General features: G+C 45.8%; 1 protein-coding gene across 1 annotated transcript in view; it reads left to right on the forward strand.

Moving 5' to 3' along the window:
• The window catches only part of NIBAN2 (niban apoptosis regulator 2), a 95,523-nt gene that overhangs the window by 39,029 nt on the left and 32,129 nt on the right, over window positions 1-24,365 (forward strand). Inside the window, exons 3-4 of the mRNA XM_060270145.2 lie at window positions 15,969-16,097; window positions 17,336-17,441. Coding sequence (XP_060126128.1) covers window positions 15,969-16,097; window positions 17,336-17,441 — 235 coding nt within the window. The remainder of the gene's footprint in view (window positions 1-15,968; window positions 16,098-17,335; window positions 17,442-24,365) is intronic.

The raw sequence follows: 24,365 nt of genomic DNA on the forward strand, positions 1-24,365 counted from the left end.
TGATTTCCTTCAGAATGGATAGATTTGATCTTCTTGTAGTCCATGGGACTCTCAAGAGTCTCCTCCATCATCATAATTCAAAAGCATCAATCAAAAAATAATGATGTCTCTTCCTGTCTACCATCTTCAATGAGATATGGAGGTTCATAGGTTGAGCAATCCCTCTGTATTTGTAATTGCTAGGAGGCTTTGGGCAAGGAATGGGGACCCGTGGCCCTTCATAAGTTTTGGACTCCAACTCCCATCAGCCCCAGGCAGCTTGATCAGTGGTGAGGGATGATGGGAAAAGTAGTCCCGCAACATCTGGAGGGCCACATGTTCCCCATCCTTGCTTTAGGCAAACTGCCAGCTCTTGGCTTCAGCCTCCTGACTGCATTATGGTGGTACTAATGCTGGCCTACCTTATAGGGCAGTTGTAAAGTCTTTTGAGCATTCAAAATCCCACAGAAATGCTCATTACTGTTTATTAATACAGTGGAACCTCTGGTTAAGAACTTAATTCATTCCGGAGGTCCGTTCTTAACCTGAAACTGTTCTTAACCTGAAGTACCACTTTAGCTAATGGGGCCTCCTGCTGCCGGAGCACAATTTCTGTTCTCATCATGAAGCAAAGTTCTTAACCCAAGTTACTATTTCTGGGTTAGCGGAGTCTGTAACCGGAAGCGTTTGTAACCTGAAGCGTTTGTAACCCGAGGTACCACTGTATGTATGTGTTGGTTGTGAACCAGCGGTTCAGTCCAGTGCCATTTTGACTCTTTGATTCAGATGTGTTGGGTGTTGCTTCCCAGTGTGGTATTCTGGTTAGAGAGCTGGACTTGAGGAGTGGCAGGTTCAAGTCCCCATTCACCTATAAAATTCACTAGGTGATCAAGGGCTGCTCTCTTTTTATCAGTCTATTTTACCTCACTGGTTGTTCTCAAGGGGTAAACTTTGCGCATTTGACAAAAGAGCATAGCAGGGTCCTTGCTGGATCAGGTCAGTAGCTCAATCTACTCCAGCACCCTGTTCCTACAGTGGCCAACCAGAAGTCTCTGGAAAGCCCACAAGCAGGAGAAGAATGCAATAGCCACTCTTCCCATTTGTGATTCCCAGCACCAGTGTTCAAAGGCAGACTGCCTCTGACAGGGGAGGGGAGAACATAGCCATTGTGGCTAGTAATCACTGGTGGCCTCCATGAATTTGTCTAATACTTGTTTCAAACCGTGCAAGGTGACCATTTTGAGGGATCTAATCCTTAGTTTTGAAATGCCTGCAGGCTTCCCTTGCGGTCATCTAGTTGGCCACTGTGAGATCGTGATGCTGGACTAGATGGACCTTTGCCCTGATCCAGCACAAGTAATATCTCTGCCTAGCTCTGGGGAAGGAGCATTGATGAGATCTTCTGGTGGCCTAGGAGACAGCACAAACAGGGCTGGTCTAAACCAGCCTAGGGCTTGCCGATCAGAAGGTCAGCGGTTTGAATCCCCTCGACTGGCCGAGCTCCTGTTGTTCGGTCCCAGTTCCTGCCAACATAGCAGTTCAAAAGCACGTCAAAGTACAAGTAGATAAATAGGTACCGCTCCGGCGGGAAGGTAAACGGCATTGCTGTGCGCTGTTCTGGTTCGCCAGAAGCGGCTTAGTCATGCTGGCCATGTGACCCGGCCATGTGCGAGATGAGCGCCACAACCCCAGAGTTGTCCACAACTGGACCTAACAGTCAGGGCTCCCTTTACCTTTACCTATAGCTGTTTTTTTATATTATTCCAGGCATCCCCAAACTTTGGCCCTCCATATGTTTTGGACTACAATTCCCATCATCCCTGACCACTGGTCCTGTTAGCTAGGGATCGTGGAAGTTGTAGGCCAAAACATCTGGAGGGCCACAGGTTAGGGATTCCTGTATTAGTCCATACAAGATTTTAGTCCACAATTTTATGTTACTTTTTGCCTGTGTCAGTTCCCCCCCATGTAGACACTTTTGGCAACAGCTAGTAATTTCTCTTCCCATCCCCCTGCTCCCCACAATTAGCTGCTTCTTGGACTTGTTGATGTTAATACAGTGGTACCTCGGGTTAAGACCTTAATTCATTCTGGAGGTCTGTTATTAACCTGAAACTGTTCTTAACCTGAGGTACCACTTTAGATAATGGGGGCCTCCTGCGGCTACCGCGCGATTTCTGTTCTCATCCTCAAGCAAAGTTCTTAACCCGAGGTACTATTTCTGAGTTAGCGGTCTGTAACCTGAAGCGTCTGTAACCCGAGGTACCACTGTGCAACCGGCTTTTGATGTCTGCCTCCCTCTCCCTCTCTCTCTCTCTCATTCCCAATCCCCTTCCTGGCAGCCAGCCAAAGTGGTTAATGAGCCATTGTATGCTGAAGTGTCCTCAGTTTAATTTTACACAGGGACCTCGGCAAATAGCCCTCAGGAGAGGAAGAGGGGGGTGGAAAAATGGAACAAACCTGAGCCATCATATATTTGGCGCACTTTGTGAGAATCAAGGGGAGATGCTGGTGATAGACAGACAAGCCTCTGGGAGTATTGTGTTGTGAGAGGGGTGGGGGTGGGGAGATGTGGATGGTGTTACCTGACGTGACTTCTGTTAGCCTCCTCGGAAATACGTGTAGATTAGGCTTACTCAACCTTGGCCCTCCAGATGTTTTTGGCCTACAACTCCCATGATCCCTAGCTAGCAGGACCAGTGGTCAGGGGTGATGGGGGGAATTGTAGTCTCAAAACATCTGGAGAGCTGAGGTTAAGGAAGCCTGGTGTATATGCAGGGGGTTTTTTGGTGGTGAAAGAGGCTCGTTCTGGGCAGTGGTGTGCAGCTCAGTTGTTAAGGCATCTGCTTTGCATGCAGAGGGTCCCCAGGTCTTCCTGATAGGTCTAGAAGAGACAGCAAAGTCTCAAATCCTGGAGAGCTGCTCTCATTCTGTGTAGGCAATACTGAGCTATATCGGACAGTAGATGGCAACTTCCTATGTTTTGGGGGAAGGGCTGGAGCTCAGTGGTGTAGGGCAACTGCTTTTCATGCAATAAGTGCCAGGCTGGCAGAGAACCCTATCAGGAACCCTGGAAAGCCAGTCAGTGTAGGGAATGCTGAACTAGATGGGCCTTTGATATGGCCCTGCATAAGGCAGCTTTCTATGTTCCTATATTGTCCCTTCTCCCAATGCTCTACAGTAGTGGTTCTCAAAGTGGGTGATACCACCCCCCGGGGGGGTAATGGAATTAACTAGGGGGCACTAAGGGTGGCAGAGGGCAGTGCCGGAGGTGTAAATGACTGTCAGGCTTGGGGAAGCTGGTATCACTGGATCAAGTTAATTTTGTTGAATTAATTAAACTAAACAGTTTTAATGGGGTTTTGAATAAATGTGCAATTCATTGTTACGGTTTAGAATTTCATCATGTTGCTATCTTCTTTAGCGGGCTGTTCTGAAAAATGCTTTTTCTAGGGTAGGGTAGGGGGCACTGAGGATGAGTTTATGAAAAAGTTTGGGAAGCACTGTTCTACACCGACATTAATGCCCACAAGGGGAGCAATAATAATCCTCCTCTGCCTGACCAGCCATAATACCCGGATTCGGAGCTTTAATTTTTTAAAAAGAGGCCAGTTTCTACCATTGTAGAAACTGAGATAGGCACTATTATAATTTTTGGGGTGAGAAACTAACCAGGTCTGCACTTTCAGTGTTTTCCTTTCCCTCCCACCACCCCAAGGAATATTCCTATAGATGCACAGGGAGAAGCTACTGTAGCATGATTTGCAGGAGAAGAATTGGGAAGAGATCCCAGATTCCCCCCCCCTTTTTTTGCAAGAGGTAGAGGAGATCACGCACTTCAAATAAGCATTGAGAGTGTTGGGGGTTTTTTAAGGGCAGGGCAGGAAAACTTTCTTCCAAAATTTGGGCAGGTCTGTAAGAGAACATATAGACTGAGGGGTTCTGTTTCAGACTTTGGGGGCTGGGAAGGAGAGACTTCAGGAAGCGGGCACGGGGAGGGTCCCGCAATAAGCTTCAAAGGAGTCTTGTTGGATTTAGACCCTTCAGCCAAAAATGGGTCCTAGAGAAGCTCAGGGAGATTGATAATAGGAAATCCCTACCTTTTGTGTCTACTTTCTGAAATACATGGCATAGAAGGGAGAAAGGGGATACAGGGGGTGGGGAAGGAAACCCAGGGACTTTTTTTTTTAAAGATAGCAGAGTTATTCCAGTGATCAGGGAAACAGTTGAGGAGGAACCAAAGGTTGCTGGTCTTTCAGCTGAGCTGATGGGGTGACCCTGCTTCCCTTCTCTCCCTCTGCTGCAGCCTGATGGAATGGCTGCTTTCTGGTGACAGAGGAGGAGGAGGAGGAGGAGGAGGAGGAGGAGGAGGAGGAGGAGGAGGAGGAGGAGGAGGGGCCTTATAGAGCACAGCCAGGTCATTCTGGTTTCCTTTGGTTTGCACTGGATCCCAGTTCACTCTAGTTCAAGGTGCTGCTCATTACCTAAAGCCATGAGCAGTAATGACTGCCTCCTTCAGTATGAACCTGCCTGGTGACTGCATATATTCTCAGAAGTGCTGCTCCGCATCCTAACACATGGGGAGGTACCTTTGTTTGGGAGCCTTCTACCGTATGTTGTGGCACTCCATTCGTGGAAGCCCGCTCCCAGAGGAGATTCAACAACTGGCCCCATGCTCAGTGTGTGTGTGTGTGTGTGTGTGTGTGTGTGTGTGTGTGTTAGGCAGGGCAGTTAAATACCTTTTTATTCCAACCAGTTGTGGATGGTTGTGGGTTGTTTTTCCTTGGCTCGTTTTAATTACTTTCTGATTTTATGGTTCGCGTCTTTAATTTTCATTTTGAATGTTGAGAACTGCCTTGGGGGGGCCTTTTGAGGCTTGAGTGGTGGCCTGTAAAAGACTTTTGTGAAGAAAGGATGGTGTGTACACCCATCTAATTGTTCCTTACAACAATAGTTAACTCAATTACTATGCAGGACTGACAAGCTGGCTGGGGATAGTAAAGGTAAAGGCCAGTAGGTCCAGTCGTGACCGACTCTGGGGTTGCGCGCTCATCTCACATTATTGGCCGAGGGAGTCGGCGTATAGCTTCCAGGTCATGTGGCCAGCATGACAAAGCCGCTTCTGGCAAACCAGAGCAGCACATGGAAACGCCGTTTACCTTCCCACTGTAAAGGTAAAGGTAAAGGGATCCCTGACCATTAGGTCCAGTCGTGACCGACTCTGGGGTTGCGCGCTCATCTCGCATTATTGGCTCGAGGGAGCCGGCGTACAGCTTCCAGGTCATGTGGCCAGCATGACAAAGCCGCTTCTGGCAAACCAGAGCAGCACACGGAAACACCGTTTACCTTCCCGCTGTAGCGGTTCCTATTTATCTACTTGCATTTTGACGTGCTTTCGAACTGCTAGGTTGGCAGGAGCTGGGACCAAGCAACGGGAGCTCACCCCGTCACAGGGATTCGAACCGCCGACCTTCTGATCAGCAAGCCCTAGGCTCAGTGGTTTAACCACAGTGCCATCTGGGTCCCTGGCTGGGGATAGTAACCTGACTTAAATATCATACGGAGGTGTACTTTATACCCAGTCAGACCATTGCTCTGTCTAGCTCAACAATGAGCACACTGATTAGCAGCAGCTCTCCAGGCTTTAGGATAGTACCTCTTTCAGACTTACCTGGCAGTGCTGGGTACTGAAGAGGGGACCTTCTACATGCAAAGTAGCACGGGGGGATGTAGGGTGTGCCAAGGGGTGGTATAAATCAGCAGCTATGGAATTTTGGTCTGCCCAGCTTAGGTCTGCCCCAGGCACCATTGGAGGTTGATACACCACTGGGTATGAGGGCACCAGATACAATATACCATATAATTTTGGACTGCCTTCTCTTCGATATTCTTTGGAGAGACCTACTTATGGCTCCCTTGAAGTTTTAAGAATCTGTAATCCAGTATCAGTTGAGGGATGATATGCCCGAAACTACTGAGATTGTTTCAGGATATTTAGCCAAGATTTTTAAAGTCAAATTTAAGACTTAATGGTGTCTACTTATTCTTTTATATGTCTTATGTGTTTAATATGACTGGATTACCAGTGCTTTATGGATGGGTGGTTTTTCCCCCTCTCCCTCTCTTTTATGATTCTGTTGTCTAAATTGTGCCCATAAAGGCTGAATGAATGAATGAAAAGGTGCTCTACTATTGAGCTACCACCGTAAAAGCTTCAATCAAATCTTAGTCATGCTGTAGGAACATAGGAAGCTGTACTTAGTCAGATTGTTGGCCATTCTAGGTCAGTATTGTCTACACTACACTGACTGGCAGCAGCTGTCCAAGGTTTCAGACTGGGTTCTCTGTAAGCTGAACACAAGAGCACTCTCCTCTCCTGTTGGAGCATCTGGTATTCAGAAGTATTGCTGCTTCTGACAATCATGGGGACAGTATATCCATAATGGCTGGTACTATCTCTGCGGGGTGGTGGGTGCCCAGTAGGGTGGGTCAGGAAAAACTTTTTGGGGAAAATGTTTCCTCCCTTGATCTTATATCAGGCGTATGGTATAAACATAGTCAAATTTCAAATTTGGGACAAATCGGTTAATATTTAGACCCTGCTCCTACAGATTGAAATTTTGCCTCACTACGAGTGATGAAAACATAGGAATTTGACTCATTTATTCTCAGTATGTTAAATTGTGAACTAATAAACATAAATTTTAGATTTTATGTAGAGCAATAATAGTTGCATACTATTATTTTCTGCAATATTTATTTATTTAAGATAAAACATGTTGATAATTTACATGAAAAACCAATGGTTTTGAACAAATTATATGGAACAATTAAGCAAACGGTGTTACTAAACAAGTAAACATAAACATTAAACAATAAAACACCACTCATATTATGAGTTTTTTATGACCCACCCTAGTGCCCAGGCACCCACAAAATTGTCACTGCGGTGGCTAGTAGCCACACCAATAGCCTTGTCCTCCTTTAGTTTGTGCTATCCTCTCTTAAAGCTATACATCACTGCCTCACATGGAACTGAGTTTTGTATTTTAACGCTGAGCTGCATGAAGATGTGATTCCTTCGCATTGTCTTGACAATCACTAGGCATGTTCAGTCGTCCCCTTGATTTTGGAGTGGAGCTTGAAGGGATATGTTGCTATTTTTATTTCATAAAATTTATACAGTGCTTGATTATAAACAACAATTACAACAACAACCCTCCAAGTTTACAAAAAGATGGAGTGGATGGAAACACAGTTCACTCAACAGTTCTGTAAATGATGGGGCTGAACCAGCCAGACCCCAGATCTCATAGAATCATAGAATCGTAGAGTTGGAAGAAACCACAAGGGCCATCCAGTCCAACCCCCTGCCGAGCAGGAAACACCATCAAAGCATTCTTGACATATGCCTGTCAAGCCTCTGCTTAAAGACCTCCAAAGAAGGAGACTCCACCACACACCTTGGTAGCAAATTCCACTGCCGAACAGCTCTTACTGTCAGGAAGTTCTTCCTAATGTTTAGGTGGAATCTTCTTCCTTGTAGTTGAAGATCTGATCTAACAGTTCTTGAGTGACCACGAAGGCTTTGTGCATTGAGGGCTATGTTCAGTCTTTCTTGAGCATTCTTTCGTATTTGTTTGTGGGGCATGTCTATACATCTTCCTGTCAATCATTCATTCATCCCACACTTTTCATTACATTTCCCTGTACATCATGGACAAGTGACGTGCAAGGCAAACTTTTTTTAAAAAAATTGTGCCTATTAAAGATTTTATTGGGTTACAAAAGTACATGCATTGCTCCTATTTTCAAGTTGTAGAGTCTTTTCTACAGATCAGTTTCATTCCATGTTAATTTTGTATACAGTTTAAGGTTGGGGGAGAAAGGAGGGGTGGAGGGGGAGGGGTGGTGATAAAAGCATGTTCTTTTACTTAGTGTATGTGTGAGGTTTTTGTGTCAGCATCAGTTGGGAAGGTTCTCTTTCTATTCATTTATTAGTTTTCATTGGAAGTGAGAGAGGTTGGTGGGGCATGGTATGATTGGTTGCCTTTAGTTGACTGCAGTGAGATTTGTTGGGGGGGGGAGGGTTGCCATATTGATTCATATGCTGTTGGTGTGTTCTTGTTCTCTTGTTGGGCTGTGTGTGTAATAAAGGGGAGCCGCACCAGGGATAAGGTGTCCTCTTTTATTTGTCCCCATGTCAGTTTTAGTCTGTTGGCTAGTTTTTCTAGTAAGGCTGTCTCCCATACAATTTGGTAGCAGTGGTCCACATTCACTTCTCACATGTGTCTTCAGTGTCTAGCTATGATGCTTCTGGCTGCTGAGAGTAGGTGGGTTATAAGCTCTTTAAAAGCATGAGTGAGCATTATTGTCTTGGAAAATATTCAATAAGGCTAGTGATGGGGTAGCTTCTAATACCTGTTTAGTTATTGTGCATATTTCTTGTAGGACTGCTGTCCAAAGGGGTTGAATTTTGGGACAATTCCACCACATTGTGGTGCAGAGCAAGGCAGGCTTTACATGTGAAAACACATTTTAAGTTCTCATGCAGGGACAGTAGTTCTTCTCCCCAGCTCCTTCCCTTTCCTTTGTTTGTATGTGACAGAGAGACCGGACTAAAACAAAGCCAGAGGCTACAAAACTAATTGCATTTTTGGCCAAGTAACTATTATTAGTATTAGTATTTTATTTAGACCCCGCCCATCCGGCTGGATTTCTTTTCTTTTTAGAAAGAAAGACCCCCCAGTTGGGTTTCACCAGTAGAAGCAGTTGCAGTAAAAAGACTAAATATGGATAGGACTTGGGGAAAATATAAAGGCATCCTTGAATACCATGAAGACAACATAAAACTAAGAGACAGGCAGGATATTTTTAATTGGATACCTGATTGGTCTCAATATCTCAAAACAAATGAGAAGTTCAAAAAAAATAAGGAAATAGGATTTATTCAAGAAGGATCAGAATTTGAAACAGTGATTTTGGGGTGCAATAAAAAAACTAATTTCTAAATTATATAAGCCATTGCTAGAATGGGAAACTAAAGATGAACTTATAAAAGAAGCAATGATTATGTGGGCCATGGGCATAATGTTTAAATTGACGAGTGGGAAAAATTATGAAAGCAAACAATGAACTTCTCTGCTTTTTACCAAACAAGAGAAAATGCAAAAATAAAATAAAATTTAAAAAATGCAGTACAGATAGTATTTGACACTGATCAAACTGGCCAAAATGAATAGAAAGGATTCAAAACTCTGTTGGAAATGTCTAGAAGTTGAGGGTACATTTATTCACTTATGGTGGAAATGCGATCGGGCAAATGAATTGTGGGAAATGATGTCCAACGAGTTGTTTTTTGTTGTTTTTAAATTACATTTCCTAAGAAACCAGAAGAATTACTTCTTGGCATAATTGGGAATGAGTTACACCCCCCCCCCAAGCCCATTATTTATTCTTATATGCAACAACAGTGGCAAGGATAGTATACACAAAATATTGAAAACAAAGAGAGACCCCAGGGAAAGAACAATGGCTAATTAATTAATTGAATGTGTGAAGCTTGCAAGTATGACATCTGAAATAAGACCTGTAGATGATAAACAAACGAGGAGTGAGTAGGAATATTTAGGGGAATATTTACAAAAATTCGATCTTAAATACAAATTCCAAGTAGGGGATACCTTCTGACCAGCAGTTGACAATATAAAGGACACGAGAAGGCTGAAAATAAGGTGAATGTATTACTGTATATGCAGCTAATTAAGATGTACAAAGAACTGTCATGGAATGCTGGATGGGAAGTCCAAAAGAATTATTGTACAAGAATGTAAAATGATAGGATAAATAAAATGAAAAATAAAACAAAAATAAAAGCAAAAACTTTCCTGACGTTTTCTAAAAGTTGCGTAATTCTTTATCTCTCTGACATCTGATGGGAGGGCATTCCACAGGGATGCCACTGCCAAGAAGGCCCTTTGCCCATTGTGTGGCAATGTCCCTCCTTCCCATGAAATCAAGACTCATGACACAGTGATTGAGATTTAATTGGGGTGGTTAAGGCCACAACTTTATTAATTAAGCATGTTGAGCGGAATTGGCTTAGGTGTTGGAACCTAACAGACTATATCCGACTCCAACCCGTGTGTTGGAGTCCTTGAGAAGTTAACCACCAGAAAGGAGCCCTGCAATGTAGATCTACTAGAGCTCCTCCTGTGGCCACCGAAGGGGCGTGCCCTACGGCCCAGGCAACTCCAGGCTCAGGACCAAGCGTCGCCCCCGGAATCCTTTAACGGAATTACTTCTCCAAATTTGGGCAGCTGGTGACGTAATCTGCCCCTCCTCCATCTATTGTTATGCAAATTTCCAACGCCTAACCGCCTAACCTAAGTTGTGACGACATGCTACGAGGTAGGCGAAAAACCCATCATGGCTAGCCCAGTATGGGAAAAGTCCTACCCGGCCCGCTGACTAACCAGGCAACCGACTCACGTCCATAGCAGCGTCCCCTTACCTCTTTTTAAGGGGTGGGCGGGCGGGTGAACTGTTCGCTCTGGCGAACAAGGAAGGAAAGAGGGCTGCTTCCCGCCTGCGGGGAGCTTTAAACTTGGTGGCTCCGCCCCGACCGCTCTCATTGGCCGGTCGGGGGTGACGCAGGCGGGAAGCCACCATCGCGTAGGGGCTGAACTCACAGCCCCTACGCGGTGGTGCAGTCGGTCGGCCCACAACGCCACTTCCGTCGCAGGCGCGGAAGTGGCTTTTCCACCTCTTGTCTCTTCTACTGTCCAAACAAGGCAGTGATGTTTCTTTCCAGCTGATCCTCCATCCTTTTCACGGCATATAAACACCCTTAAGTGCTTAATTGCAACTTTCTCTGTCTGCCTAGAGGCAAGACAAGCTCAGATGCAAAACAGGATACTTGGTGTGCTGTCTGCCTTGAGCCTTTGATCCTGAGGGACCCTGGAGGGCTTCCAGTCTTGTGACCTGTCCCAGCTGCTGGGTGAGGGTGGAGAACTGGCAGGAGGAAGGCCTCCAACATCTTCATTAAGGTTAGGGGTCACATGTTAATGAAGCTGCCTCCAGCTGCTTTTCGGATCAGGCTAGATGGTGGAAAGCTATTGGCTAAGGCATGTGGTTAAGGTGCTGGACCCGGAAGCCATTTTCTGAAAGGCTTTTGCAGAATTTGGAGTGAGTGGAAGGAATCCTGACAGTGCCCTCATTGGGCTAGGAAATGCCAAAGCTCAGATCCACGCCATACTTTTAAGGCACATGGCTCCCCGCCAAGAATCCTGGGAATTATAGTTTGGGAAGGGTGCTGGGAATTGCTGCTGTGTGGCTTAAATGTATGGTGTGGGCATTACCAGAGCCTTCTTGGTGTTAGCCCGGTCCTAGCCCCAGAACTCCTCCTGGCACCTTTGCTGATTACAGGGATCCCCCCCCCCACACACACACTTATGCACATTCTAGCTGTGTGCAACCAAATATTTGCGTGCTTCCAGGAAATAAATAAACAAACAGAATCATACTCAGAAATGTGAGAGAGCTGAAGCTTCCTTGTGGCTCACGAGAAGACCCTCCCAGGAGCCCTGAGGATATCAGTGAGGGCGGACGAAGCTCCAAAGAGACCGGAGGCACAGTAGGACTTCGTTTATGCTGCTCAGCCTCACCGCCTAACAGCTGATGTGTGAGGTAGAGCAGCAGCTACTTTCCCACATGTCCTCCAGCCTCCTGCCGGCCCCAGAGCTTCAACAGCAGATCATTTGGTCTGGACTGCACAGAGAACGAGCAGGAGAGATTGCTGGAGAGCAGGGGAAAGTAGACATTCAGAGGCCTTTTAGAGGGCGCACCCCACCTTATGCAAGTTCACTTATGCATGTGGGGGCCTGGAATGTAAGCCACCCATAAGTAGTGGGGGGGGAATCCCTATATATACAGCATACATTTTAAGTCCCCCCCAAAATATATATATATATATCCTGGGAAATGTAGTTTCTCCTCACGGTTACAGTTCCTGGCACCCTTAACAGACTGACGTTCCCAGGATTCTGTGTGTGTCTGTGTGCATGCATGTTAAATGTGCTTTAAATGTATGGCGTGTACACTACACAACCTAAGGCACAAGATTAAGACTTCTTAAAATTATTATTTGCTCAAGCTTCTTTTAACTTGGATGGTTTGTGAGGGCATTTTACTTTCTCTTTTATGTTCTGTCTTTTAATTTACATGCAGGTTTATTTGATGCTTTTTTAAAGGATTTGCTGCTGCTATTTGACCTTATTTGGCTGTAATAAACATGTTGGTTCTTTACAATTGTGTGTACACTGCTTTGAAACAGGGGAGTAGACTGAGGAGGGCCAGAGGGGCCATAGCCCTGGGCACATGCTTTTGAAGGGGCACAAGCCAGGCGCCCTTGCAGTGGAGGGCTCTGGGCCCCGGAGCCTGGCCTTACCTTGCCACTAGACCGCTGGCCCCCTCACCAGCATCAGCTGGCCAGTTTTCCCCCTGTGCAGGTGGGCAGGCAGGCTACACACACAGCACCATGAACCTCCTGTGCCCTGCACCCACCTGGTCTCCCAGGTCCTACTCCAGCACTCTACCCACTCTACCACACTGACTCATGCTTGTTGCTCATTGTGTGGGGAAATGTTTTTTCTACATATATGGCGTGTAGTTTTGCTTTCAAGTCATGCATGAGATCGCAAAAGAAATGCTGGCACGTTTTTTTCTAGAACGAAGGTAGGGTGTTGGAAAACTAGTTGTGGCCAAATCATAATCCCCCATCCCTCGGAGGCCAAATTTGACAGGGTGGCCATCCAAATTCATGGCCATCATTACATCTTCTGGGAGAGGATGCCATTGTTGTAATATGTGCTGTGCAAGTAAATGCTTCCTCTCCTATGTGAAAGTGGGGAAGTGTGGCAAATGAGGGGTCGGAATCCCCTGCCCTTGTGCGAAATGGAGCATCTCTCCACTGTTTGTGGCTGGCTAGCTGCGTCCGTCAAACCTGCTTTCTAGTCTTGAGCTGCAAGGGACAGCTGCTAATGCCCGCCGTCCTGTCTCTAGAGCGCAACAGATCCCTCTTTAATTCTGAAGTGCATAAGCAGCCAGGGGCGTGTGCCTTTCAAAAACTGGTGCCCTTGCTGTGTCTGCTGTGGCCTCCTGTTTATTGCAGGATACCCGAAATAAATAAACATTTGGGCTTTAATAACCACCCTTGGGTGTTGCTCGCCTGTGGTTAAGGCTGACCTTGGCAAGGGAAGGAAAATGTTGGCTGTGCCCTGCTTATTACTGGGTAGTTTATGTGTGTGTCCATGCACCTGTCATAACCATGACTCATTCTCATTGTAGCATTGGAGCCTGGTCTATTAGGGCACATGGGGCGGTGTCTCATCAACCTCTGTCTGCCCCCATCCAATCCCTAGCTGCCTGCCTTCTCAGTTGCAGCCAATCATTCTATGGTGTTGCCTCTGGCTCCACTCACTCTGGGTCACTCTGCCTTCTGTTCCACCACGGTCACCAACCAGCTGCCACTGCATTGAAGTGCTGTGGTTGCTCACGTTGTGGTATGCTTCTCCTTGCAAACGCATGCAAACGATCCTAGCCAACATGCAGACTATCTGTGTTTATTGGCAGAGAGGGAAGTTTGCTTCCTTTCCTCAGGGATCAAATTCAAATAATTTAATGATGAAGTGCAGCTGGACCCTTTGCATGTTTAATCAAGAGTTGAAATCCAACTGTATTCAGTAAGGTTTATTCCTATGAAAGTATGTGAGGGATTGCAGCCATATCTCTTCATCCTTGACCTTGCAAAAAATAATATATATATATATTTGAAGTGTCTCTTAGTATTTATGCTCAAATTCTCTGACAGATGGCCGTGTGTGTGTGTGTGTGTGTGTGTGTGTGTGTGTGTGTGTGTAAAAGAGATAGATGAGTAGGTTTGTTCCTGTTTATACTGCTTCATCAACAAAGCCAGCACAGGAAGTGACTGCTCCTGACTCATGGGGAGGTTGGGATGTGAGATTCTTCAGGATTGCTAAAGACTGCCTCAACGAAAAAAGAGAATTATTATTAATTTCTGGTGTTAAAAGAAAGCAAAACTACAGGATCATCTGAGGAAATGAATGGAAACGGCTTTGTTAAGGCCAATGACACCTCTTCCTATTTGGCAACCTGTGAAACTTACTACACCTGGATATTTTGATAGTATCCTAGACAGGGGTCAGCAAACTTTTTCAGCAGGGGGCCGGTCCACTGTCCCTCAGAGCTTGTGAGGGGCGAGACTATATTTTGGAAAAAAAATGAATGAATTCCTATGCCCCACAAATAACCCAGAGATGCATTTTAAATAAAAGAACACATTCTACTCATGTAAAAACATGCTGATTCCCGGACTGTCCGTGGGCTGGATTTAGAAGGTGATTGGGCCACATCTGTCCCCCGGGCCTTAGTTTGGGAGCCCTGTCCTAGCATAATGATTGCTTGGCCTGTTTCAAGTGTTGGAGGCACCTTTTGTGCATCTTTGCAATATCCCTCTGAGGTAGGCTTTTCGTGCTTTCCAACCAAATGTGTGCAGAATGCCATTTGCAGGATATGATACAACGACTCTCCCCAGTGATGTTCTCCAGTAAACTGGCATTTGGGAGGTCTACTTCTTCTGAACATGGGGGTTCTGTCTTATCATTTAGGTTAATAGCCACTGACAGACCTGCCCTCCTGTCATCCACTCTCTCAAAAGTCATCTAAACCAGCAGCAAGATTATTAGGAAAGTGATTTCTACAAGGGAATTAAACATAGCATGAAGGAGTGCTCTCCCATCTCTGTCCCAATTTTGATGGGCAGTTGTGTTTTCTGGCATTATGGGTAGGTGTTCTTCTATATGCTACCCACCCCGATTTCAGTATTTTAAAGTTTTGCGGGTTTTTTAAAGGGAAAAAATCTTTTTTCTGCTGCATCTAGCATGGAAATGTGCTCTGGCAAAGGAGGAACGGATTGATCACTTCTCCTCCACCCGGGTATTCTCTCTCCTACAAGGAGTTCCTGATACCATAGTTAGGCAGGGGAACCAAAATGCTTGTTTACAAAGCTATTGTACTGCCAACCTTACTATATGCTTGTGAAACATGGACCACTTACAAACGCCATCTTCAACTCTTCGAAAGATTCCATCAACAGTGTCTCCAAAAACTCTTACACAACACTTGGGAAGACAGGCGAACTAATATCAGTGTACTGGATGAAGCAAAGATCACCAGTGTTGAAGCAATGATTCTTAAACATCAACTTGGTTGGACTGGTCATGTTGTGCGGATGCCTGATGATTGTCTTCCAAAGCAACTATTCTATTCCGAACTTAAAAATGGAAAGCGTAATGCTGGTGGTCAACAAAAGAGGTTTAAAGACTGTCTCAAGGCAAATCTTTAAAAATGTAGTATAAACACTGACAACTGGGAAACACTGGCCTGTGAGCGCTCCAGTTGGAGAACAGCCTTTACCAAAGGTGTCATGGACTTTGAAGACACTCAAACTCAGGACATAAGGGAGAAATGTGCTAAGAGGAAGGCACACTTGGCAAATCCACACCGTGATCAACTCCCACTGGAAACCAATGTCCCCACTGTGGAAGGACGTGTGCGTCCAGAATTGGCCTCCACCATCACTTACGGACTCATTGTTAAAACCGTGTTTATGGAAGACAATCTTATTTGGCTATGAGTGATCCCAGGAGAAAAAGGAGGAGGAGGAGGAGGAGGAGGAGGAGGAGGAGGAGGAGGAGGAGGAGGAGGAGGAGGAGGAGGAGGGTTAGGCAACTACGAGGGTTATTAAAGACTGAATTTGTTACAGTACTGTTGACAGCTGGGATGCAAGTCAGGGAGGTGCGTGTTTTGCAGAAATATGTCCTGAAGTCTCATTGCTGCACCTTCTTTCCAGGTTCACTGTATTTTGCTTCTCTCTCCCTCTTTCCCCCACCCCACTCCCACCACTCTAGGTTCCACTGGAGGCACGTACCATTTTCTCGGGGAATCTGTTCCAGTACATGGAAGAAAACAAGAAGTGGAGGAACCGTTTCAGTGTCGTGCCCCATAATTATGGGCTGGTGCTGTATGAGAACAAACTGGTGAGGCCCCTCACTTGGGTTAACAAAGCATGCATTGTGTTTGCTGGTGGGAGGTGGTAGTGGGTGGTATTTGGGCAGAGGCGCCTGTCCCACTGGCAGCTTTATAGGTAGGGTCTTGAGCACCTTCTCGAGATCTCTTGTGTTTTGACGTGATCTCTGGGGATGGCTGCTCAAGGAGGCCCTCCTACACAGGAGTAGCAGCTCTCTGAGCTGCAAAGCAAACTTCTCCAGGAGTACAATTTGCGCACACTCTCACTTGACCTGGCTGACTGCTCTTTAGTGAAGGCACATAGCTCAGTTGTAGAGCACCTGATTTGCACACAGATGGTCCCTGGTTCAATCACCAGGGAGGGATAGGAGAGAACTCCTGCCTGAAACGCTAGAGAGCCATTGGTATTCAATGTATACAGTGCTGAGATGGTCTTGTGTCAATATAAGCCAGCTAACACCAGACCCCAGACATTATATTGGAGAAGAGCTGTAATTCAGCAGTAGAGCATCTGCCTTGCATGCAAGAAGTTCCAGGTTCAATCCTTGGCATCTCCAGGTAGGGCTGGGAGAGACTCCCTGTCTGAAATCTTAGAGGGCTGCTGCCAGTTAGTGTAGACAATACTGTGCCATATTGAGTTCAGTCATTTTCACTTCATTTGGTCTGCAGACCATAAACATCAAATCCAGTAAATAATAATAATAATACCAATAATAATAATAATTAATAATCTATTATTTGTACCCCGCCCATCCAGCTGGGTCTCCCCAGCCACTCTGGGTGGCTTTCAGGAAAGATTAAAACGCAATAAAATATAGGGTTATCAAGGGAGCACCAGGGGGGTGGAGGGTGGGGAGCAATATCCATGCATGCAGACTGCCTTTTGAGTATAGCCCACAACATTACAGACCAGTTCCGACTGAGCTCATCTAGTTTTGATGGCAATTTGGGGGACTTTTCTTCCAGTTTGGAGTCTTCCATTAAAACTGAATTTTTGTCATCTTGCGTTCCCCATGCGTTGAGAAAGTACTGGCAGGTAAGTGAGGGGCTTTATACAGTCTGGGACAGATCTTTGACTAATCTGCCAAGTTCTGTTAATTGCAGAAAGAGAAGGTGTAAATATGACTTTATTGAAGGATTTCAGGGCCTAGGTTTCGCTGGATCAAAGGTCCAGAACCTTGGGTGGCCCAACAGATCTGATTTGCCTTTGGAACATTCCTGGTATGTCTCTGTTCTCCTCCTTGTGCAGGCCTATGAGAGAGGTCTCCAGCCTCGAATTCTCATCAACAGTGCTGGCTACAAGATCCTCACCTCCTTGGAGCAATACCTGGACCTGGTCAATAGCAATTTGCCAGGTGAGTCCTACTGCCCACCCTTCACCTTCTCGGTGCCAGGTGGCTTCATTGTCTTAGGGCTCAGAGGAGCATAGCAGGGGTGATGAGCATGCCCATCTAGCTCAGTACTGTCTGCAAACAGACTGGCAGTGGCTTTCCAGGTTTTTTGACAAAGAACTTCCCCAGCGCTACCTGGAGATGCTGGGGGTTGAAACTGGTGCCAACTGCACAGAAGGTGGATGTTTTGCCATTGAGGTGTGGTCCAGGCAGTGACAGTAGCCCTCCAGGCCAATATTCCTGACCCTTGGGACTCCCCCCTCCCAAGCCACACCTTTCACTGACCCTCTGTACTTGAGAGTTTTTGCCTGGCTGGAAAATGTTCTTGAACTCTGATGATGCTTCTTGCTTGCCTGGAGGATGGAGGGTGGAGGGGAGTGTTTGTAGACTAGGGTGATGACTTTTTTACAACCTCATTTCCCTGTATCATAATTTGATGAGCTTTCATTAAAGATTAGATAAAATCTTACTTTCAAAGAGATTAGATTAAAAAAAACCTCACACACAAAATGGTTTTTAAAATTTCATTTATCAGTTTTTTGACCATTTTTGAAGTCACTGTAAGGAGATATAAAATTGGACCCAGGCTTTAGAGCAGGGGTCAGCAAACTTTTTCAGCAGGGGGCCGGTCCACTGTCCCTCAGACCTTTTTGGGGGCCGGACTATATTTTGGAAAAAAATATGAACGAATTCCTATGCCCCACAAATAACCCAGAGATGCATTTTAAATAAAAGCACACATTCTACTCATGTAAAAACACCAGGCAGGCCTCACAAATAACCCAGAGATGCATTTTAAATAAAAGGACACATTCTACTCATGTAAAAACATGCTGATTCCCGGACCGTCCACGGGCCAGATTGAGAAGGTGATTGGGCCACATCTGGCCCCCGTGCCTTAGTTTGGGGACCCCTGCTTTAGAGTCACATACCCGTATATTCCGGCGTATAAGACGACTGGACGTATAAGACAACCAACTTTTCCAGTTAAAATAGAGAGTTTGGATATACTCGCTGTATAAGAAATACATCCCAGCATATAAGATGACCCCTGACTTTTGAGAAGATTTTCCTGGGTTAAAAAGTAGTCTTATATGCAGGAATATAGAGTTTATACAACATTATATAGGGTCATCAAACACACAAGGAAGTTTTTTTAGCTGCGGTAACAGTATAGACACTGCTAGAGGACGATGTTTTGCTACCCCTCCTGTAGGTTCTTTTCCCAGCATGTCCGGCAGGGTCTGCTGGCTGAGTTTTGAGGTCCCAAAAAGGGACTTTTACCTTGCGCAGGTGTGACATTTGTATACCCTATGTTGCTAAGAACACTCCCCATTGTGGAATGTGGTGTTGTGTCCAAATTTGATACGAAATATATATAGAATTGTTAATACAATTTTATGAAATGGTAAAACGGCATACAAAAAAATTAAAAATGGTTTGTGTGTAACCTTTTTAAATATTTCAATGGAATATACCTCATTTTAGTCATTAATAGGCAAAAGTTCATCCATTTGTGCCACAGGAAAAAAATGAAAAAGTCATCACCCTATTGTAGACGTTCCCCTACTGGTCAAAGGTAAAATCTAAATTCTTCGCTCCACCCACTTTTGCCTCTGGTTCTGCCTACTATTGGCCTTTGGCCCCCAGGAGGTTGCCCAGAAGGGAATGTGGCCCTCAGGCTGAATAAAGTTCCCCACTCCTGGTATATAGGATCCCCGTTCTAAACTGAACCTCAGTTCTGGATGAGAATGTTGATCCTTCAAGCCGCAAACAATTTCCAGAGCTCTAATGGCTGGCCAGCCTCTTGTTTTAATTACGATTATTAAGGCCCTTTCGATTATCGGGAACAAGTTGCTTACTAAAGCATCTGCCTCCGTTTTGAAATGAGGCTGTGAAGTGGCACAGTCTGGTCTATTTGATCTAAAATATGATGTGGCTACATAATATACCTCATTTGGATATAGGAAGTATTCTGGTAGCCTCAACTAATCTGTTAATGGAGAACAAAGCTATTAGTGGCTATTAGCCACAGCGGAGATGTTCTCCCTCTGATGCCGGAGGCAGGGTGCCTCTACGTCCCAGTCCTGGGAATCACAAGTGGGGAGAGCTGCTGTTCCATTCAGGTCCTGCTTCTGGGTTTCCCATGGGCCTCTGGTTGGCCACTGTGAGAACAGCCTGCTGGACTAGATGGACCACTGGCCTGATCCAGCAAGGCTCTTCTTAAATTCTTATCTTAATTTGTAGACCAGAGATGCCCAGCATGCAGCGTCTTGATCATGATTGAATCATTAACGTTACATTGGACACGATAACTGTACTGTATTGCCATCCATAACGTCTGCAGCCTGTCGTCTGCCCTCTCCTTGTTTTGCAAGTGTGTGTGTGTGAGAGAGAGATGCGCTAGTGTCTCGGCTCACAAGGGAAAGCAAATCTGCTACCTGGCCCTTGTGTGAATTGCCAGGCTTTGAAACAAGCTGTGTGGGACTGGCTTGTAAAACCACCGCGGTCAGGGAGTATGGTTGGTGGGTGGGTGGGTGGGGTGCAAGGAGGCGTGTCCGTTTCCAAGCAGTACCTCCAAGAAGTCTGAAAAGACATTTGTTTGGAGAAAGGCTGGCTGCCCAGGGCCTGGCAGGTTCTCGCTTGGGGTGATGAGGTCACCTCTTCAGGGAACAGCTGAGGCTATTCAATTGGACTGACGGCCGAAGAGCTGAAAGTGTGCAGAGGGAAATCAAGGATTGGTGTGAACAGCACAGGAGATTTATGATGGTTGCAGGGTTTAGTTGATCTGTGAATTTTTATTTAGATACGGGTAAAACATTGGTCGTGCTATGGTCCATGGGGTCATGAAGAGTCGGACACGACTAAATGACTAAACAACCACAAATCATTGGTCTATAGTTAAAGTACAGTGGTACCTCGACTTACGAAGGTGATCCGTTCCGTGGCAAACTTCGTAAGTCGAAACCTTCAGATGTCGAAGCGTCCATTTTGCACATGCGTGAAGCAAAATGGACCGCACACGCGGTGAAAATACTTCCGGGTTTGCCGACTTCGTAAGTCAAAACCTTCGTAAGTCGAGGCATTCGGATGTCGAGGTACCACTGTATAGTTAAAGCTATGGTTTTCCCAGTAGTGATGTAGGTCCAGTAGGTCCAGTAGAGCTGGACCATAAAGAAGGCTGATCACTGAAGAATTGATGCCTTTGAATTATGGTGCTGGAGGAGACTCTTGAGAGTCCCATGGACTGCTAGAAGATCAAACCTATCCATTCTGAAGGAAATCAGCCCCGAGTGCTCACTGGAAGGACAGATTGTGAAGCTGAGGCTCCAATACTTTGGCCACCTCATGAGAAGAGAAGACTCCCTGGAAAAGACCCTGATGTTGGGAAAGATTGAGGGCACTAGGAGAAGGGGACGACAGAGGACAAGATGGTTGGACAGTGTTCTCGAAGCTACGTACATGAGTTTGACCAAACTGCGGGAGGCAGTGCAAGACAGGAGTGCCTGGCGTGCTCTGGTCCATAGGGTCATGAAGAGTCGGACACGACTAAACGACTAAACAACAACAACAAATGTTACACCTTTCAACATGTCATAGTGAAAAGGGGAACATGCCTGGGGCACGACTAAACAACAACAACAACAACATTTGTCATTAGGCGGGTCAATTATAAATGGAATGTAATTAATGAAATGTAATAGCGATGTTTATCTTCATTTATTTTTGTATTATGGTAACTATTTGTTTTATTACTGCGGAATTTCCAAAAGAAAGCATTTCTAAAAATTAAAAGAAAAAGAAAAAATAATAAGTTGCATTGCTGAAATAAATGCACTTTTCAACAATATTCTAATTTTCCAAGTTTCTCCTGTATAAAGGTTTATAGGTCAAAACCAGCACTTCTCAATATATGTAAGCCTCTAACTTAAAAAACAAAACAAAAACTATTTCTTCATTTTGGAGAACCAATAAAAATGCTATTTATGCATATATATATATATATATATATATATATATATATATATATATATATATATGTATGTATATATGACAACCAAGCACTATGAATTGGACTGTGTAGCTGTTAACCGAGATGGTGCTATGTGTTTGTTTGCCTTGAACCTGTCGGCAGCTGGGCTGCTGGACTATTTTGATGCTTCTGCACTGTTTTCAGAGGCAGCCCTATGCAAAGAGCATGGCAGTAGTCCAGCCCTGAGGTTTCTAGAACATAAATCCTAGCAGCCAAGTTATTTATATCCAAATAGGGTTGTAGCCTGGCCACTAGTCTGATTTGACAGAAGGCACTCTGTGTCAGCGTGGCCATCTCTGCCTCGAGTGGCAGCAGCAGTTCCAGTTGCACCCACAAGGCGAGAAACCTGTTCCCCCAAGTCTTGTCTCTATTAAGCGCCAGCTCCAGTCCATCCTTGTGACCATGCACTGATCCAGCACATTAGCTATGGTCCTTCCCCCAGTCCCTGCCTCCCAGATGTTTCCATTTCCTTTGCTTGGCCTCCAGGGAGCTTGCCATCTGCAATCAAATCCAGAAGGGGCAGATGGGTTGCATGTTTGCCTGGCCTCAGCAGCATGTGGCAGACAAATCTAGACAAATCTACGCCTTGCCGTAGAAACATTTATATAGTTCTTTAATCTGCTGTCTCTTGCTAAGACTCCTGTTCAAGCTACTGAATCCCTTAGCTGCCAAGTACCCCGTTTTCCCCGGGAAACCCCCCGTTTTTACTTACCTTTTCCCGGTGGTCCCCCGTATCACTTCGTCTCCCGTTTTTCTCCGTTATTTTCTTCTGCCGGCGGCCATTTTTTTCTTTCTGATTTGCCCTTCTATGGGCACCAAAAATGGCTGCCACCAGCTTCAAAAGTCGCATCTACACATGTCCGGAAGTGCATAGACGCGACTTCCGGTGTTGGCGGCGGCCATTTTTGGTGCCCATAGATGGGCAGAGCGACACCGGAAGTTGCGTCGACGCACTTCCTGACATGCGTAGAAGCGACTTTCGAAGCCGGCGGCGGCCATTTTTGGTGCCCATAGAAGGGCAAAACGACACCGGAAGTTACATCGATGCAACTTCCGGTGTCACACGGCTGCCAGTCCCGGATTTTGCAGTCCGGGACTTGGAAGGTAAGGAATCCAAGCATGGCTTCCGACTTACTCCTTGAATGGGTAGGGTGGATTAAAATATGCCAGTTCTTTTAATCGGATTTTCTTTTGTTGTTTCTTTGCATCGCCCTTCAATGGCAATAATTACTACTGCACTTTTGCATAGTGAAGGGGCAAGGAAGCTTTTCCCACCCGCGTGCCGCATTCGCTTCTGGACCAGCTTCTGAGGGCCACGTGCCAGTGATGGGTGTAGCAACAAACTTCATTTTTCCTTTGTGGTTTCTACACACTCCCCTCTGTACCCTCCGCACAGACAAAGAAGAGGCATTATCAGAATTCAAGAGCACATTCCAGCTAGGCAAAAATACTTGGAGTGTGAAACAGGGCCTGTGTGGGTGTGGCCTGTGGAGAGGGGTGTGGCTTGGGGAGGCTTCCAAGAGTCACCTAAAAAGGCAAGGGGAGACACGTTTGGCCCCCAGACACGTTGACATTTCCCAGCAATGGTATAGCACTTTCAAGGGTCCGAAAGTGATTGATGTGCTTTCCCTGGTTGCAGTTCTGACAGTGACCTTGTAAGGAGGAGGATGGCAAAACTTGTGGCCCTCCCAGATGTTGCTGGAATACAACACCCATCATAACTGGCCATTCCGGCTGGGACCAATGGCAGTCGCTGAGTCCAACAACATCTGGAGGGCACCCGTTTGGGGAAGAGCCAAAGTATGTGTTGCTAGCACTGTTGTTGTTGTTGTTTAGTCGTTTAGTCGTGTCCGACTCTTCATGACCCCATGGACCATAGCACGCCAGGCACTCCTGTCTTCCACTGCCTCCCGCAGTTTGGTCAAACTCATGTTCGTAGCTTCGAGAACACTGTCCAACCATCTCGTCCTCTGTCGTCCCCTTCTCCTAGTGCCCTCCATCTTTCCCAACATCAAGGTCTTTTCCAAGGATTCTTCTCTTCTCATAAGGTGGCTAAAGTATTGGAGCCTCAGCTTCACAATCTGTCCTTCCAGTGAGCACTCAGGGCTGATTTCCTTCAGAATGGATAGGTTTGATCTTCTTGCAGTCCAGGGGACTCTCAAGAGTCTCCTCCAGCACCATAATTCAAAAGCATCAATTCTTCGGCGATCAGCCTTCTTTATGGTCCAGCTCTCACTTCCATACATCACTACTGGGAAAACCATAGCTTTAACTATACGGACCTTTGTAGGCAAGGTGATGTCTCTGCTTTTTAAGATGCTGTCTAGGTTTTGTCATTGCTAGCACTGAGAGGGACCCAATTCTCTGTGTGATCTGAATGAATCTCCAATCTAAGTAGTGCTGCCCCACAGAGGGAATACATGGGCATGTGATGGGTTAGCTCTCCTGAAAGTTAAGGTAGTTCTTGCTAGTTGCTACCTGTCTGCATGAGCAGGGAATTTGCACACTCTGTGTATCAGGCATGACTGGAGAGAACAATGTGCTTTCCCCAGCCCCTGATGACTCCACTTCTCTGTGTGTTTCTGCTGTGCCCTGGCTTCCTGGCAGGGAGTGGCAATGTGCAAAGGTGCAATGGGCAGTCTTCTTTGAGGCCAGATATTCCTTGTGTTTAGGAAGTGACTGAATTACCCATTTGGGAGGGAGGCAAGATTCAGCATGGGGAATGATGCAAAGTAGCAACAGAGATCTTCCTATCAAGTCCATCATCCTGTACTCTCAACCGACTAGCCAGATGCCTGCTGTGTGAATCCCACAAGAAGCACATGAGCGCAAATGCCCTCGTCTGCTGGCCTCTC

The sequence above is a fragment of the Zootoca vivipara genome, chromosome Z2 (genome assembly GCF_965207765.1).
Source record: "Zootoca vivipara chromosome Z2, rZooViv2.hap1.1, whole genome shotgun sequence".
In the NCBI taxonomy this organism is placed as follows: domain Eukaryota; kingdom Metazoa; phylum Chordata; class Lepidosauria; order Squamata; family Lacertidae; genus Zootoca; species Zootoca vivipara.